Source organism: Polypterus senegalus, chromosome 18 (assembly GCF_016835505.1).
Source record: "Polypterus senegalus isolate Bchr_013 chromosome 18, ASM1683550v1, whole genome shotgun sequence".
NCBI lineage: Eukaryota > Metazoa > Chordata > Cladistia > Polypteriformes > Polypteridae > Polypterus > Polypterus senegalus.
In genome coordinates, this window is record NC_053171.1 from 36,526,738 (window position 1) to 36,545,808 (window position 19,071).

The 19,071-nt window shown below is 37.4% G+C and overlaps 1 protein-coding gene across 5 annotated transcripts in view; it reads right to left on the minus strand.

The window, feature by feature from the left end:
* Positions 1-19,071, minus strand: part of ktn1 (kinectin 1) — a 143,866-nt gene that overhangs the window by 48,256 nt on the left and 76,539 nt on the right. For 4 of the 5 annotated variants that reach the window (XM_039742026.1, XM_039742027.1, XM_039742023.1 and 1 more), the window contains 7 exons: positions 18,230-18,298; positions 18,112-18,149; positions 15,628-15,718; positions 7,772-7,840; positions 7,031-7,068; positions 1,318-1,408; positions 1,098-1,172 (listed from right to left, as the gene is read on the minus strand). In XM_039742026.1, the coding sequence (XP_039597960.1) occupies positions 1,098-1,172; positions 1,318-1,408; positions 7,031-7,068; positions 7,772-7,840; positions 15,628-15,718; positions 18,112-18,149; positions 18,230-18,298 (471 nt within the window). The remainder of the gene's footprint in view (positions 1-1,097; positions 1,173-1,317; positions 1,409-7,030; positions 7,069-7,771; positions 7,841-15,627; positions 15,719-18,111; positions 18,150-18,229; positions 18,299-19,071) is intronic. The other variant, XM_039742025.1, reaches the window with a different exon arrangement.

Sequence of the window (19,071 nt, forward strand, 5' to 3'; positions counted from 1 at the left end):
TCCTGCACTGTTACTTTTTTGGTTGCTTGTGGTTGGTTTTTAAATTAAAGTTTGGATTTGTTCAAATGTTCCCCTCTGTTCAGAGAGAGAGAGAGAGAGCGCACGTGAGCGCTGCTGACACAGAGAGAGCGAGCATGTGCTGCTGACAAAGGGGGAGGGTATGTGCTACAGAGAGAGAGAGAGAGAGCGATCGAGCCTGCTCGTGTAACTGAGCAGGGAGCCTGGGTGTTTTGTGTCAATGTTTTTACATTAGTTTACTATTACACTGTGCATTTTATGGTGTAATTAACTATATTTGTGCTTAATCTTTATATATATTTACATATTTACATACAATTCGTACGGTCTGGAATGGATTAATTGTGCTTACATACAATCCTATGGGGGAAATTGCTTCGGTTTACGACCAGAGTTTTGGAACGAATTATGGTCGTGAACCGAGGTTCCACTGTATCTCTAAGCCTTACCAGTGTTTGTAAAACATAATTCCATTAGATACTGTAGTCTGTGACAGGATTTGAAATACAAACACAATCACAATATTCATAAATGCTAAAAACCTCTATTTGAAGAGTTACTGCTAGTGACTAATCTGTTATGATAATTTACACTACACTGTTAACTGTCACTTTTCTACTAACTATATATCTTATCTAAAATAGTATTGTGAGAAAATCATACATTTTACATAAATTATAAATATATATTAAATTAATATAAAACTGACAGGCTCTCAATAATGGCATACATTATCAAATATGCTGAACTGTAGCTATTCCTGTAGGTATAACAACTTTTGAATATCTACTTCATATTAGCACCTTTGCTGTCTATAGGTGAGTATATCATTCAATTACTATTCTGTAATAAGTGAATTGCAATGAAATTAAAAAAAAAAAAAAGATGGACTCTATACGAAATAAAATGAAAGTAAAAAACATTAGCATAGGTTATAGTTTGTTACAAATTCATTAGTGTAATTGTACACTCAAGATAATCTTTAGTATTAAGGAATGTATGACCCTGACCTCCAGGACCTTTTGCAATTTAGAATTATCAGGGCCAAAAAAAAAAAAAATCTTTTAAAAATTAATTACCTCAAAAAGCACAGATGCCCTCTCCTGCTCATCTTTTAGCTGGGTCTGGAGCTGAAGTTTCTCTTGCTGTATAGTCTGCTCAAGACAGTCACAAAAGCAAATCATCATGACAGAGATCTTTATCATCTTTCTACTTAAAAGCTTAGTTTTTATTACATGTTAACTGTAACAAAAATATTTTATTAGTAACCCAGGTTGGAAGCCATTGCAAAAATCTAACCTTAAGCTGCATGTCTAATGTGGCAACCTCTCTCTCTCTTTCTTCAGCCATTTGCTTCAGCACCTGCACCTTCTCTGCTTCTGCCTGCATCCTGAAACACAAACATACCCAGCAAGTAGTAATGTGATATTCTATAATAAGGCTAAAGAAAACATTTGTAAACCAGAATCGGGTTCTACTAAACCTGAAGATTGGCACTGACATGCACAAGAAAATTTAGATGCAACAACAAGAAATGTTATTTCTGATTTGTTAACACCAGAGTGAGGAGGAGGATTAACAGGATAACATGGGTATCCCAATAGTTTCATGTACTTTACAGGATCTGTTGTCCCTTTGTTTCCTAATTTGCTCTAAGCGTTTTTTTTTTTTTTGTCCAATCCTATCTTCAGGAACTTATCACATACTTAAGAAAGGCCCCTAAAAGCACTTGGGTCCATATAGCCTCGACCACAATTGTCACAACACATTAAAAATAGCTTGCCTTAATGCTAGAAGTATCAAAAATAAAAATGAGTGAGTTGGAGTTGTATATTGTTGACCATAACTATAATATTACAGCAACAACAGAAACCAGGCTAAATGACAAACACGGGGATGATTATGACATAGATGGTTACATGTTTTTTTAAGAAGGATAAACAGAAAAGAAAAGCAGTTTTCTGCCATTTATGTATAACAGAATTTAAAAGCAGGTCTTCTTCAGTTGGATAAATAAGCCACATCTTAGTAAGGACGCTTGGATTTATCTGGAAAGTATTAGAGTATTAGTGTGCTATAGATGAACCACCCAATGAAGACCATAAAATAAATGTGCATCTTTTTAATAATATTCAAAAGGAATATTCAGTGGAGAGTTTTTTTTTTTTTTAGACATAATCAGTGACTGTTTAACATATGTTAAAGCACCAACGAGAGGGTGTGCCTGTCTAGATTTCGTATTTTGTAATAACCTGTACAGAATTCATGTAGAGATGATTGAACTAATTGGGTCAAGTGAGCAGAACATAATCCTCAGTGTTTTGGAAGAGCACAGATGCAAAGACTAAAAATGTTAACTTTGGTGTGGGAAATTGTGATGTGATGCAGTGAAGTCTAAAACAGATATGTTGGGACAAGCTTTTAAGTGTACAAACAGTCATGGAGCAGTGGAATAATTTAAAAAACGTTTTAAATGTGATGCATGACAGGTGCATCGAAAAATTTGGAATCAATGGGGAATTTAAAAAATACTTTGTTTAAAGCACAGAAGACTTAACTCCAATGTGAACTGTAGTGGTGTACAAGAGTATTAGGGCAATCATTAAGAAGGATATTAGGGAAGATTAAAGGCAGTCAGAGAGAACTATTACAGATAAGGCAAAAGATGACCGAAAGATTTTTTCAGTATTTTAGTAGTGAAACAACAGTTAAGTAGGAGGTGAAGTGTATGAGGGATAGTGAAGGGGAACTGAAGTATTCTGACAGTGAAATAGCAAATGCACTAAACTTGCACTTTTCTGAAGTTTTCACATGCCCAGCTGTAGCAGGGTCTACCAAGAAGACACTGATTTGGAAATTGTAGAGGAAGAAGTACTGCTTAGACTAAATTGGGTGAAATCAAACAAATCACCATGACCAGATATTTATTATAAATAGGTCCATAAGTATTTGGACAGTGATACAATTCTCATAATTTTGGCTCTTCACACAACCACAATGGATTTAAAATGAAGAAATAATTACATGACTGAAGTGTACGCTATCAGCATAAATTCACAGCGTTTAACAGAAATATCATAGCAGCCATTAAGGAATGACAGCCATTTTTATACATGGTCCCCCATTTTCAAAGACTCACAAGTATTCGGACAACTGACTGACAAGCTGTTCCACAGCCATGTGTGAGCAGGGCCCTCATTATTTCATAAACTACTAAGCAGGTAGAAAGTGTAGAATTAATTCCAAGTGTGGAATTTGCATTTGGAAGGTATAACTGCGAACTCTCAACATGAGGTCCAAAGAGCTGTCCACACAAGTAAAAAAAAAAAGGCCATTGTTAACGCAGAGAAAACAACTGTGCTGGATGATCACAGAATTCTTTCCTTGGTAAGAAAAGAAAAAAAAAATTTACAACATTTAGGCAAAGCACTCTCTGGGAGGTAGGCCTATCATTGAGACTGACGAAGTTGCTTCGGAAGACGGCGTTAACCGCGGAGCTCAGCTCAGAGCGAAATGAGATGAATGGGAGGGGAGATGATGACGTGACTCCCCCACCCGCCTTAACTGTCAATCCCCCACAAACACAGTCTCGAATTTGCATAAGCACACCCCTTCACCTACAATTTTAACTTAGTTACAAAGTGATCAAAACTCTCGTTTATATCCTGCGTCCTCTCATTAAACTTGTATCCCGCATTACCTGTGGGCATGTGAAACGCCAGCGGTAGCCTGTCTATGAACTTAATTTAAAGTTTAGGTTTACACCTTGCTTTCTTTCCGAGGTAGCAGCACTCATTAATATGGTAGTATATGCCACTCGCTCGCTTCTTATTGTTTCGCTGCCTTCTCAATTATATAATGCATGTTTTCTTAAGCGCTTTTTGTAGGTCTTCCTGGTTTTCTACGTACTGCGTTGACAGTCAGTTCACGTGATTACGTGGGAGGCGTGATGATGTCACACGAAACTCCGCCCCCTACGTCTTTGCAGCTCTACTCCATGACAGTTAATGGAGAAAACTACCTTCCAGTTATGACCATTAGGCGTAGAATTTCGAAATGAAACCTGTCCAACTTTTGTAAGTAAGCTGTAAGGAATGAGCCTGCCAAATTTCAGCCTTCTACCTACACGGGAAGTTGGAGAATTAGTGATGAGTCAGTGAGTGAGTGAGGGCTTTGCCTTTTATTAGTATAGATATTATATATACTGTATATATATATATATATATATATATATATAGTATATATATATATATATATATATAGTATATATATATATATATATATACACACACACACACACACACACACACACACACACATACATGTGTACATATATACACACACGCACATATATATATACTATGGGTGCGAAACAGACAAATACATTGATTTTCTGAATAGTCGGCGTCAGAATATATAAAGTCATTCCCGAATATATAAAGTGAAAACCTGAATATATAAAGTCAGCGTCGAATTTATAAAGTCATTCCTGATTATATAAAGTCAACATCGGAGTATATAAACTCATTCCTGAATATATAAAGTCAAAGTCAAAATATATTGATTGAAACGACTCTGAACTGAAGTAAGTTAACAAAAACGTATTCAGAAAAATAAATAAAAAAAACACTGTTCGGTTAATGTTTTGAAAATGATGCATGTGCCCTGCCCAGGATTGGTTCCTGCCTTGTGCCCAGTGTTGGCTGGGATTGGCTCCAGCAGATCCCCGTGACCCTGTGGTCGGATTCAACGGGTTGGGAAATGAATGGATATTCCAGCACTGACTTTGTATATTCCGACGATGACTTTATATATTGAAGTTTTGTCTTTATATATTCCAGCGCTTACTTTATATTGTGAGCTGGAGGGCTTCGTTATTACTTGTGGGGACGAAACTTCACTTTGGTAACTGATCATGCTCCACTTCAATGGTTATACCAACAGAAAGATACAAACTCTCGCCTCATGAGATGGTTTCTGGGCTTACAACCTTACTGTTTCACAGTAAAACATCGACCAGGATTCTGAACACGTCAACGCAGACGTATTATCACGACTAAATAAACCTGGTACTGAGAGTCGCTTGATTCACGGTAATGTGAATAAAGCTGAGGGGGAGGGTGTGAGCTGGAGAGCTGATTGCACCCCAAGAAGATACAGATGCCCCTGGGCAAACCACAACCCCTGAAACACAGACTACCCTCACATTGCTCTTTACTTTCTCACTTACGCTATAACGCGTAATGCAAACCTTGCGCGATACTCCGCTAACTTAAAAGCCTTGTGCAGCGCCTGTCAGTTGAAAATTGTTTGTTTGTTTGTTTGCTTGCTTGCCTCCCTCTCTCTCTCTCTCTCTGCTCCTAGAGGAACTGTCATCTCTGACTTGTCATGGAGCACGTTTAAGCTCATGTGTTTGCAGTGTTTCAATAAAAATCCTTCTTGTTTCTACGACCTCCTGTGTCTCTGTGCAAATCTGAGACCCAAGTGTGACAATATATTCCGACGCTGACTTTATATATTCCAGCGCTGACTTTATATATTTAAGTTTTGACTTTATATATTGCAGCACTTACATTATATATTCCAAAATATTCCAACGCCATCTTTATATACTCAGGTTTTGGGAAGCGCTGATCAATGTAATCGGTGTACCAGGAAATCATGCATTGACAGAAGTTCCCCTTTGCTTGTAATTGAAACTGTGATTAAATGCATTATTTTTTTAATGCATTATGGAGCACATGCATCGAAGCTTCTCAGCTGTGCGATTGTCAATGTAACCTTTTGTAAGTAGTGCCTGGAGGATTCAGTGTGGAGAAACTCTAGAGACAGCGTGTGTATTAACTTGTGGATTTTTCTGTTAGTATTTGGTAGCAGCGTCACAAAATCACTTCTGTAAGACTGCGTTGGCTGCTGAGCTCAGCTCAGAGCGAAATTAGGTGAATGGGAGGGGAGATGATGACGTGACTTCCCCACCCGCCTTAACTGTCAATCCCCCACAAACATGGTCTCTCGGAATTTGCATAAATACAGCCGTTCACGTGGAATTTTAACTTAGTTACAAAGTGATCAGAACTCTCGTTTATATCCTGCGTCCTTTCATTAAACTTGTATCCCGCATTACCCGTGGGCATGTCAAACGCCAGCGGCAGCGTGTCTATGAACTTAATTTAAACTTCAGGTTTACACCATGCTTTGTTTCCGAAGTAGCAGTACTCATGAATATGGGTATATGTCACTCGCTCACTTCTTATTGTTTCGCTGCCTTCTCAATTATATAATGCATCTTTTCTTCAGCGCGTTTTGGAGCTCTTCCTGGTTTTCTACGTGGTGCGTTGACAGTCATTTCACGTGATTACGTGGGAGGCGTGATGATGTCACACGAAACTCCGCCCCCACAGCTTTCGAGCTCAACTCCATTACAGCATATGCAGAAAAATAGATAGATAGATAGATACTTTATTAATCCCAAGGGGAAATTCACAATAGCTTCCAGTTATGACCATTACGCATAGAATTTCGAAATGAAATCTACCCAACTTTTGTAAGTAACCTGTAAGGAATAAGCCTGCCAAATTTCAGCCTTCTACCTACACGGGAAGTTGGAGAATTAGTGATGAGTCAGTCAGTGAGTGAGTGAGTGAGTGAGGGCTTTGCCTTTCATTAGTATAGATTGTTTTTGGGTGTTGAAATTGCTAAACTAAAATTATTCAAAGGACTCAGAAATTCTAACTACAGAAAACAGTGAACAAACCTAAATTGCTAAGGAAAAGTGAAAAGTATATGATAATGCAATAAAAGAACCCTCTGTAGCAGTACAGCCATTGAAAACAAATCTCACTTTTGAAGACCTAGGCCAGACTGATACTCTATTACAAAATTACAATATGACATAGTCAGGCTTTAATATAATAAAGTACATAAACACTATATGGCAACGCAATATTTTAAAACATTCTTCTCTCGTATGTCTAGGAGATGAAACAAGATAAAAAGCTGACCATATACTTACAATGTTTGCACTTCTTGGAGCTGTGTTCTTGCAATGACCTGTAAACAGAGTTCTGTGTTTTAGAATTCCACACAGTAACCTTCAATGAGTCTGAAGTATTTGAATGTTACTGTGCCAGTATAGCATGTAAATTACTATAATATGGGAAAAAGAAACAAATGCAAATTCTGAAATGCGCTAAGCTGAATTAAAGCCATTGGATCTTTCATTTTAAAAACAGCTGCATTACTTTCTCAAAGGTCAAACATCAAGCAAATTGTAAAAAGAATTTGGCACTGACAATGAGAAAGATGATTTCTAAACTATTAGGTACTACAGACCTCTACAATTTCTTTTCCACTATTTTCAGGGGGAAAAACAAAATAAATACAATAGCTTGGCTGTGTACATAGTGTTATGAATTTTAGAAGATGGCCAGACCAAATCCCACTGCTGTCCTTCTCGGTTAATTGTAACCACCACTACTGTGACAATTCAAGCCTCCAGCGATTTTGAAATGAATAACAAAATTCAAAAGCATTGATGAATTATTAGTGTACTGAAAGATCCTGTCTGCTAACATGTACACCATTATCTTCTACCCTTGCAGTTGTCCTGAAATACCACAATAAGCAGAAGTAGAAGAGACAGAAAAGCTTGTGAAACTACTTCAAAAAAATTACAGTGCATCGTGTCATGCCAGCTTAAAATTGGACAAGTTTTTGGTTGAGGTGATTCTATCACCACTATGGCATGCATTACCTGCTCAGCATTATGAAGTTCGGCTGACTGCACCTCCTCCTCCATTGATAAAATCTGCGTCTCCAAGGCCTTCAGACAAAAACACATGCATTTGGAGATGGCATCACACAATGGAAAAACTAGCACACAAGACCACACAAATACAATTAAGAGTTCATGGATGATGAACAAAATAAAAAATTAAATAAAAATGAGCAAATAGACAAACATTTCTAAAATGGTTGAATATGCATGTTAAAAAAAAAAAAATTCCAACCTAACAAAATGTTGCTTTGTCTTCAATACATAGTACTTCATTTTGGGATAGAATTATTACAAAAGACTTTTAACATACTTGAATTTAAACGTTCTAATACTCTTCCACTTGTTTAGGTGAGAGGCAACACCTCTAATTTAGTAACAGCAAACATATTTAACTACAATACCAGTGGGTTATAAAAAGTCCATGGTTTAATGGTGTGTAATAATTCTGGAAACTTTCAGGTGCCTTAGCTATGTTTTTTTTTTTTACTTTATTTACTTGATTATATATTTTTATGCGGACAACAATACAAATTTCCATATCGATCGGTCAAGCCCCGGGTTAACAATGACCACCACCAGTACTGTTATCCAGCAGGGTGCTGGCGGAAAATGGGCTACTGTTGGCCGAAAAAGAAGAGGGAGACGTGTCTGGAGGCAGGAAGGTTAAGAGAGTGGAACTGAGGGTAGGAAATTTGAATGTTTGCAGTATGAATGGTAAGGTGAGAGACTTAGCAGATATGATGTAGAGAAGGAAGGTTGATATATTGTGCGTGCAACAGACTAAATGGAAGGGGAGTAAAGCCAGGTGGATTGGAGGTGGATTCAAATTGTTCTATCTTGGTGCAGATAAGAGGAGAAATGGAGTAGGGGTTATTCTGAAGCAACAGTATGTCAAGAGTGTTTTGGAAGTGAAAAGAGTGTCAGGCAGAGTAATGATTATGAAGCTGGAGAGGTGTGATGATGAATGTTGTTAGTGCATATTGGGTGTGCAATGGATGAGAAAGATGATTTTTGGAGTGAGCTGGATGAAGTGATGAACAGTGTACCCAAGGGACAGAAAATGGTAATTGGAGCGGATTTCAATGGACATATTGGTGAAGGGAAAAGAGGAGACGAGGAGATGATGGGTATGTATGGTGTCAAGGAGAGGAATGAAGGTGGTCAGAGGATAGTGGAGTTTGCCAAAAGAATGGACATGGCTGTGCTGAATACGTATTTTAAGAAGAGGGAGGAACATAGGGTTACGTACAAGAGTGGAGGAAGATGCAAACAGGTAGATTACATCCTATGCAGAAGAGTCAAGCTGAAGGAGATTGAAGACTGCAAAGTGGTGGCATGGGAAAGTGTAGATAAGCAGCATAGGATGGTGGTCTGTGGGATGACGTTGGAGATCAAGAAGAGGAAGAAAGTGAGGGCAGAGACAATGATCAAATGGTGGAAGTTGAAAAAGGAAGACTGCAAGGATGAGTTTAGGGAGAAGGCGAGACAGGCACTGGGTAGTAATGAAGAATTACCAGACAGCTGGGAAACTACAGCAGATGTAGTAAGGGTGACAGCAAGAAGGGTGCTTGGTGGGACACCTGGACAGAGGAAGGAGAAAAAGGAAACCTGGTGGTGGAATAGGGAAGTACAGTGATCCCACGCTATATCAAGCTTCGACTTTCGCAGCTTCACTTGCGGATTTTAAATGTAAGCATATCTAAATATATATCACGGATTTTTCACTGGTTCGTGGATTTCTGCGGACAATGGGTCTTTTAATTTATGGTATATGCTTCCTCAGTTGTTTTGCCCAGTTGATTTCACACAAGGGACGCTATTGGCAGATGGCTGAGAAGCTACGCAATCAGAGCACATATTACATATTAAATAAAACTCCTCAATGATGTACGATATGCTTCCCGTGCGGTGCTTTGCATACTTGAAAGCCCAAACAGCACGTATTGATTTTTGATTGATTGCTTTTCAGAGGGGGTGTTTGCAAACTGGCCTAGAGGATACGGACACTCATCTAAAAAATACTGAAAGACTACCTTCACACTGCTGCCTTCCTTGCAGCTGCTTTGTCTGGCACATACTTAAAAGCCCAAACAGCTCTATTGATTTTTGATTGTTTGCTTTTCTCGCTCTCTCTCTCTCTCTCTCTCTGACATTCTCTGCTCCTGACACGCACTCCTTTGAAGAGGAAGATATGTTTGCATTCTTTTAATTGTGAGAAAGAACTGCCATCTCTGTCTTGTCAAGGAGCACAGTTTAAACTTTTGACTAAAGGGTGTTATTTCATGTCTAGAGGGCTCTAATAATGTTAAAAAACGTATTTAGAAGGTCGTAAACAGGTTTTCTATGCTCTAACTCTAAAATATTAGATTTATAAATAAAGAATCCTACTTCATGGAAATTCATTTATCTGTCTGGAGCGGATTAACCGCTATAAACAAGGGTTTACTGTATAACTGTGCGGAGAATATTTATAAACAGTGTGGAAGAGTTTCTAAGGGCTTAAAATATATAAAACTAAACATACAAACATGGTTTCTACTTCGTGAAAACTGGCCAAGGATAGGTGTGCCAAGCTTGTGGCATCACATTCAAAAAGACTTGAGGCTGTAATTGCTGCCAAAGGTGCATCGACAAAGTATTGAGCAAAGGCTGTGAATACTTATGTACATGTGATTTCTCAGCTTTTTTATTTTAATAAATTTGCAAAAACCTCAAGTAAATTTTTTCACGTTGTCATTATGGGGTGTTGTGTGTAGAATTCTGAGGAAAAAAATTAATTTAATCCATTTTGGAATAAGGCTGTAACATAAAATGTGGAAAAAGTGATGCGCTGTGAATACTTTTCGGATGCACTGTATATACGTCCATAGCCTGCAGCTCGGTTGGTGTGTGAGGCGGCGTTGGGTCCCGCATCCCTCCATACGTTGTTGGCTGCCTGCCTATATAAGGCTGTCCGTCGCTTCGGTCTCTTCATTTACTTCCTTGCTTCGCCACGGTATTCACGTCTCCCTGCTGATAACTGCAGCCTTTTTATTTAATCCATGGGTTCTCTGCTGTTTTATTGTTTGTTTATTACGATTATAGTTATTGTATAGGTATTTTAGACTTGGTTTACATTGTTCAGGTACCCATTTCCTTTATCGTTCCAACCGTACCCCCATTAACATGTCTATCGTGATCACCATCTGTCACTTACCGAGTGGTTTCCATGCCCAGAGATGCCACCTGCTTTTTCCATTCTCTGTTGCATATTGCACGGCCATATTAGGCTCACTCTTGATATCCGGAGGAACATTGTGTCTTATTTATTGAATGACTGGGACAGGTTCAAGGTGTGGACTGATGATGGTACAGGAGATAATTATACTACACAGGAGCACTAGAAGAGTGAAATGCTTAAGCCTTTCACCTATGCATCTGCATGTGAGTTGATGGCTGTCGCTGAATTGTTCGGTTGTCGCTTCAAGTGAACCGAAATGGCCAAATATTTTAAACCTTTGCACAACTGCCAATGCCTCATAAACATCTTAGACTCACAGGTGACGATTTGAGTAGTGGACACTTTGATGTTTATCAATGTTTAAACTCTTAAAAGCTGGCTGCGAAGTTATCAACGAAACCGGTTGTATGCTTACAACGCTTGACAGATGCCGAATGTCACTTCAACACAAAAAGTCCTGCAAATACTAACGCAATTGAAACAAACCATGAAACTCAAACCGATTATGACAGCAGCAATCCAAGCTGTGAGATTTGAGGCACCATTGCTTTTTACATGGCCAACTGTACGTTGCATGCTCAAGAGTAAGCTCAGTGCACTGCTTGGTCATATTATAACCAGAGGGCTGAACTGACAACGTGGCATACAAAGAGATCCTTAACAAATAATTATTGGTATATTTTCCCTCAGTTTAAAAAGGTTTACTTTTCGTCTTAATAAAAATTTTAAGGCAGTACTTCACTGCTGTGAAGCGTGGGTATTTTGCTAGTTTAATTATAAAACTACACTTTAATATAGGACGTAAGGTTTCTATTTGTCTGGATATATAGGAGATTTGTATCAAACTTTTTTTTTTAAAGGGATAAAGGAGAAAAAAATACAGCAACAAAGAACTGGCTGATCCAAGTAACATGAAATTGGTGATTGGTATTACACACCTGAAAGAAAGAGACAATATATGTGAATATAAGTAAATTTATGCAGGAACTGGAAATTCTCTGATGTGGGACCTTCCCCCAGGGAAGAAAGTACAGTGTCAGGTGCTCATTCAGTGTAATAGGAACCACAGCACAGAGAGGTGTGTACACTGCAACAAGTACACATGTCGTAAATATAAGAAGGACGGTCCTTGGGTGTGTGGAAACTGTTAATATTTGAATGTGATGATTTTATATAGCATGGAATGGAAATCAGCACTTCTTAGCATTGCACCATGCAAGCTGTCGTATCAATCGCCTACTGTAACTTCCTTTCTTTTTTCTTCGGTTATACAGGTAGTCTTGAAATAAAGTGCACTTGTTTTGTTATACTTTTACACCAACACATGTTCCTGTGTTTGAGCATGCTCAAAAAATACACGTGTAATGCCACGAAAAGTGCATGCAGACACTTCATTTCGCAAACATTGGTACGAGAATGCAGTCACAAGTACACTGCAGAGCTATAGCGCGTCTTTATGTGAAAACAGCCGTGTCAGATGGGGCTGTATGGATTGATTCTGAACGTGACTGAGAGAATGAAAAGTGAATTAAAAAAACAAAAAAACAAAGCTAACCTTTATAAGGTCCATAAATTACACCGGCTGTTACAGACTGAAATCAAATGTATGCTTTTATTCTGAAATAGTAAGACTAAGAGCAGTTTACTTCTCAAAGGGGAGTAGTGCAGGTTCGAATTTGCAACCCTTTGGTTCCCAGTCGGCAGTTGAATCTATTGCGCCACGGAGGCAATCATAACAAACGGGTGTCAATGTCGCATGTTAAGGTGGCTTTCGGTTTCTGCAGTTACATTTTTGAATAAAAGCGCAACTGTTGTGTTATATTTGTACCTTTTGTGAAAATGTTTCTTTGATATCTGGACTTCAGGCTTCATACATTATATAGTTTATGCCTACATTTTGTCATCTACTACTAGAATATAAAAAACGTTTCTGTTTTAACAATGTGTTTACACAGATTCCTTTAGAAACGGAACAGACATGAAATGCGTGTGTTCCAAATAACGATCTATTATTTCCACTCTAAAACTTCACTTCACTCCCAGATACTCAATCAAGGCATGAGCTGAGAGAAGTTCGTGCACATTCTAAATTGGTGGGGGAATGGAATAGCCAGCTGCTTCTACCTTCTCTTTATCAGCACATTTAGAGGACAAAGGACACTGGCGTAGAGGTGTGAAGGGATTTAAGAAGCGATTTAAGGTGGGACGGATTTATGAGTTTTTTCGTAGGCTCTGGTAATTCTAGTGTTAATGACTTTTTATCACTATTGGACTAATTTGATTTTATCCAGCACATTAATACGCCAACTCACTCTCTCGGTCACACCCTTGATCTCGTTCTTACACGTGTTATTTCAGTTAATAATATTGATTTATGTGATGTTTCTTTTACTAATCACTTTTCTATAATGATGGATTTAATATTGCTATTGATGTTCCTACTACTAGTTGTGCTCCACGCTGTTCTCACTTTTTAAATTCTTCAATTATATCCAATTTTAAAATGATATTCTCTAGTCTTGATTTACATGATCAATATGATGGTATTGATGATTCCGTTTTAGAATTTAATTCTTCTTGTAAAACGGTTTTAGACTCAATTGCTCCACTCAAGATACGCTGTAATAAGGGAAGACCTGCTCCCTGGCTAAATGAAACTACGCAAACCGCTACGCTGCGCCTGTTGAAGTGCGGAACGGCGTTGGAAAAGAGATGGACTGATTGTTTCTAAACAGATTTATAGGACTTCTCTATTCAATTTCCAGGTTGCAGTTATGAGAGTTAAACATGTTTTCTTGCTGATTTAGTATCCCATCATTCTAAAAATCCAAGGGTCTTATTTAATTCAATTAATGCGGCCATTCACCCTCATTTTGCGACGGGATTAAACAGTACTGTTCTTTCTGAGCAGTTTCTTTCATTCTTTGTCAGTAAAATTGATATAATCTGCTGTGGTATTGTTCCAACTGGCTATTAACTTCCTACTGTTAATCATGGCATTGTCTTGGAATCTTTTGATTTTGTCTTACTTTCACAGTTAAAAAGTACCATTGACACCCTTAAACCTACTCTCAGTCCTCTTGATATTGTACCACCACGACTCTTAGTGGAAGCCTTTGATGTTTTGGGTCCATCTTTACTAGCCATTATCAATGGTTCTCTTAGTGAGGGAGTTTTGCCCTCATTTTTTAAACATGCTGCAGTGCATCCCTGTCTAAAAAAAGGCAGAATTAGATCCTGGAGTAGCCAATTTTCGCCCGATTTCTCAATTGCCATTTCTGGCTAAAATATTAGAAAGAATTATTTATCATCAATTGGTTGATCACCTTAACTTCAATAATTTATTTGAGATCTACCAATCTGGCGTTATCATGGTGTTGAGATGGCCCTCCTGAATGTATTAAATAACATCTCTATTATTACTGACTCAGGTGGCCTTGTCCTCCTTGACCTGTCTGCTGCCTTTGACACTATTGACCATGAGATATTATATAATAATAATAAAAAAAAACACTTAGGTGTAAAACAACACACACTAGATTCTACTGTTCGTTATTTAACAAAAATGAATACAAAATGGAGAAGCCATGTGTGAAAAATGAAGTACATTCCATGATTTAATAGCTGATAGAACAGACCTTTAGCAGTATTAACTTGAAGTTATCCATTTCTGTACCATTTTACCAGGCTCTCACGTCACTGTGGAGTAATTTTGGCCCACCCTTCCTTAAAACACTGCTTCACGTCAACTGAAGTTTGCAGGCATTTGTTTATGCACAGCTCTGTTAAGGTCCCACCACAGCATTTTAAACGGGCTGAGGTCTGGACATCTCGATTCTTTTCTTTTTCAAACATTCTCTTGTAAATATTGCTGGTGTGTTTGGAATCACTGTCCTGTTGCAGGGCCAAATTTTGGACAAGCTTTAGTCGTCAGAGAGAAGGCCACACATTTGGCTCTAGAATACTTTGGCACACAGAGAAATTCATAATCAATTCAGTGACTGCAGTGTCCAGGTCCTGTGGCAGCAAAACAAGCCCAAATTATCACCCCTCCACCACTGTGGTTGGCAGTTGGTACGAAGTATTTGTGCTGTTATGTCATAATGACATTGTGCATTATGACCAAACATCTCCACTTTAGTCTCATCTGTCGTATTCTACCATGATAAAAAAAATTTCAGATAGTGGCCATCAGTTAATATCTAGACAGTGCTAAAGTAGCTTGTTAATTATTTTTCTTGTTCAATGGAGATTTTCTCATATCTTAATTAGATTAAAAAGATTCATGCAGGCAAATCACAGAAGTGGTCAAACAGAAATTAATGATAAAATTCATTCTCTCTCTCACATGCACACAAAATGGAAAAGCAATGTCAGAATGAAAGAAGGTGAGTAAATCAAAGGAATATGAATACAGAGGTGACCAGCACAAAAGAGTGGTGTTTAAAAAGGATCCTAAAGTCAAAACCCTTTACGGCAGTGGGTCCTATAACAGGCAGACAGACAGGCAGGCAGGTAGGCAAGAAGTTCAGATCAATAGCAGTGAACAGTAGTCGTACTCTAAGACAAACCACAGAAATGATTCAAAAGCAGTAAGAGTCACATTTCATACCTTTATTACTTTTTCATTGCTTGAAACCTTCTCCAACTCTGCCTTCAACATTTCCTCAACTGACTTCAGCTTTCCATCTTTTTCCAATATTCTAGAGAAAGAGAAAACTATTAAAATCACCAGGCTGTGTGAGTATTCTATAAAACACTCCTATAAAATCCCATTTTAGCTGAACAAGTCTCACTTCAATTAGGCTAATCTTGCAATCAAGGCTCGACTGGTTTCACTAAAGCAAACAGCTTCTCTTTAACTCAAGACAGGCTGAGAAAAATCCTTGATTATGCACCAACTCATGATTTTTAAGCAGCCTTGAGAAATGACTGTCAAGAACATCTGTCATGGCTAAATAAGACACAGAATAGAGAGTAACATCTGCTGACTGTGTGTCAATGACTAAGTGTAAAGCTGATGTGATGCATGGCGTTTATATGATAGCTTGGATAAGTAAACCACAATTTACAGTCTATGCTGCTCTTTGGAGTTTAATTGATATAAAATAGAAAAACGTAACAACGAAAGTGGAAGTCTTTTCAGAGGTTGAACAAGGAGTAGTATTTGATTTTTACAAAATTGCATACAGTATCCGTAATAATACTAAAAAGAAATGTGTCACCTTTTAATAAAAGAAAGGCAACTATAGCAAAACAAATAGCCAAGCACATTGCAGTTCCAAATTATTGAAATTAAAATTTATTGCCTGGTTTGATTCTAAACTTAGGAGTTTGTGTTATATATAAACCATTGCAACATTAGATATTTAACACCACCACATGTGGTTAGAAGCACACTTGAACATTTTTCATATTGACTAAAACTTACACTTGCATGCAAACATACACTGCTCTTCTATCAAGCATAAAACAATTACACCATCTGACAATGGTGGGAGGTCCCCAACTTTAAATCTCATTATTGATGAATCAGAATGACTGATGGCATAACACAATGGGACACATATGTCAATGTCACTTAACGATGACCTATCTATACCAAGGCTATCAAATAACTTTTGCTACATATAAGTGTCTACTGGGCCTTGCAGTGCATTTATTCTTATTTAAATGCAATTATTGTACTTAAGACATTTGGGAACGACTAAGTAATATTACCTAGTCGGATGATAAAGATTTACCGCTAAAGAACAAAAAAAAAAACACATTTATCAAATGTACTTTATGAACAGCAAGAAAACAGAGCAAGTAACAGGTTTTAAACAATATACACCAAAGAATGACAAGAAACTTTTAAATGCTCCAACACCCCGTTTTTGTTGGTCATCAAACTAACTTCAGTACTTCCAGGTTTTTAATCAGCAGTTTTGTGAAACTACTCGAATGATCTGGCATTCTGGTTGTTAATAGAACTCGGATATAAAGAAATACAACAGATACTTTCCACCTAATAATGCCTTTGTTCAATTTTCTCTGGCTTTTAATCTATAACTGTACTCATCTCCACGCTCTGCAATGTTAAAATCATGGGAAGCGCCCGGTTAGCAAATAAACGACCTATAACTTGGCAGGATTCTCCTGGCCAATGAATGAAAAAGGAGGTGGGTCTTTATTTCAAAAGCTCCATGCCATTTGACCACATTTCTGTCTCTTGTATAACAGCACTTTCTTGACATTTGCCAAAAAAGATTTGTTTGCATTGTTGTGAGCATACAATTGAATATGTAACATTTGAAGTATGTAATACAAGTGACTTTATATGTTCTTAAATATGTATATTTCCTGTTACTCAAACTACCTCTACTGAAGCATAATGTTTTTGGAATTTTGTGATAACTCACCATGAAAAAATTAGATTACAAGTTTTTTCTCAGCCACCACTACAAACAATAGGAAAATAGTAACAGACTCAACAATCATTATTTTGGGTGGAATATTCCTTCAAGGAACAACTTGTGCAAGACATACTCTGCAAACCTCCTAAAATATCTATGCCTATCCAAGATTCTCCTCACTGCTAACACCGCACAGAAACTAACTGCATGCTAAGGATTGCAAAGTGATGTCAACATTTTGCACAGTGGTGAGGCACTTCCTGTGGAGACTTGCATATAATGTTGTTGTTTAAAAAAATAAATAAAAAAATCCTCTCTCTTCTAAGAGATATTCATCAGGGAAAATCAAATGGTCTGTCTGTGCTTTCCCTCTAACATTTACATAAGATGCTGCATACAGCTGTTTATTCCACTGTGTACTTAAAATCTGAAGCAGAACCTATCATACCTATACCTACAACAAAATAACATTACAACATATTCATACTTCATTCATTTCCAATTATGAATTTCCCATAACTGAGCAACAAGATGTTTAAAAACAACAAGTTTTATGGCTGACTATAACCTATAATTAATGTTGCGTTTCATGCCACTGTATAAAAAGTCCTAAACTTCCAAGAATGTAATAGGACATGCCTACTATACTATAATTCACTTCAATAAATAGCTTTGTATTAAAAAGAAAAAAAACTTACGTTCTCTGCAACTCTTCCACTAGCAAACTTGAAGAAGTCTGCATAAAACATAAAACCAAATTAAAAAAAAAACAAGCAGCAGATGTGTCAGGAGAAAAAAACTACAGTATGCTATTACCTGCTCTGTTTGCTGCAGCTGAAGGCTTTTGACTTCTTGTTGAAGAGTGTCGTTCTCTTTCCGCAGTGCCTAATATATAACATGGAAAAGATTCTCTCATTCGTTACTCTTAAAATAACACTGAAGCACTCCTTGATTAAACTACTTAAACACTATTAAAAATCCTACAGATCTTCCTACCATGACTTGATCAAATACCATATACTATTATTATATTTGTTGCTTTTTCCCTTATTAGTGGTCACCGAAGTGGAGGTGCAGTTCCTCCATTTTCCAACTATTTCTTTATTTTACCTAGTCTTTTGTATATTCTTTATTGCCACACATTTCCACCTGGTATTTGATCTCCCTCATCTTTTTTTCTCCAAGAAAATCCATCTCTAATATTTGTCTTATTATAATGCTTTCCATTTGGCTTCATATGTATCCACTAGAATGTTCTCTCCATCGTCTTTCACCATTAAAACTTAAGCTAGTATACCTACTTTTTATTCAATCCATTTTATTCACCCCAGAGATACATAGCTGCATTTTCATCTTTTGAAATTCCATTCTTTTAACCTCCCTACTGGTTGTTCCCAAGGTTTCTACATTAAACACTGCTGGTCTCATTAATGTTTTGCATATTTTTTTCGCATGTATTCTTTTGCTACACAGAACTCGACTATACTTTCTCCAATTTTTCCATTCCACTTCTACCCAATTTCAGTCTCTAGTCATCTGTCCCTTATTGCCAATAGGACTCCGCTTCTAACCCATCTGCTCCCAGACTCACTTTTTCATTCTTATTCCCTACATTATTCCGTTTATTCTACAATTGCATTAAGTTTTTGATATGTTTA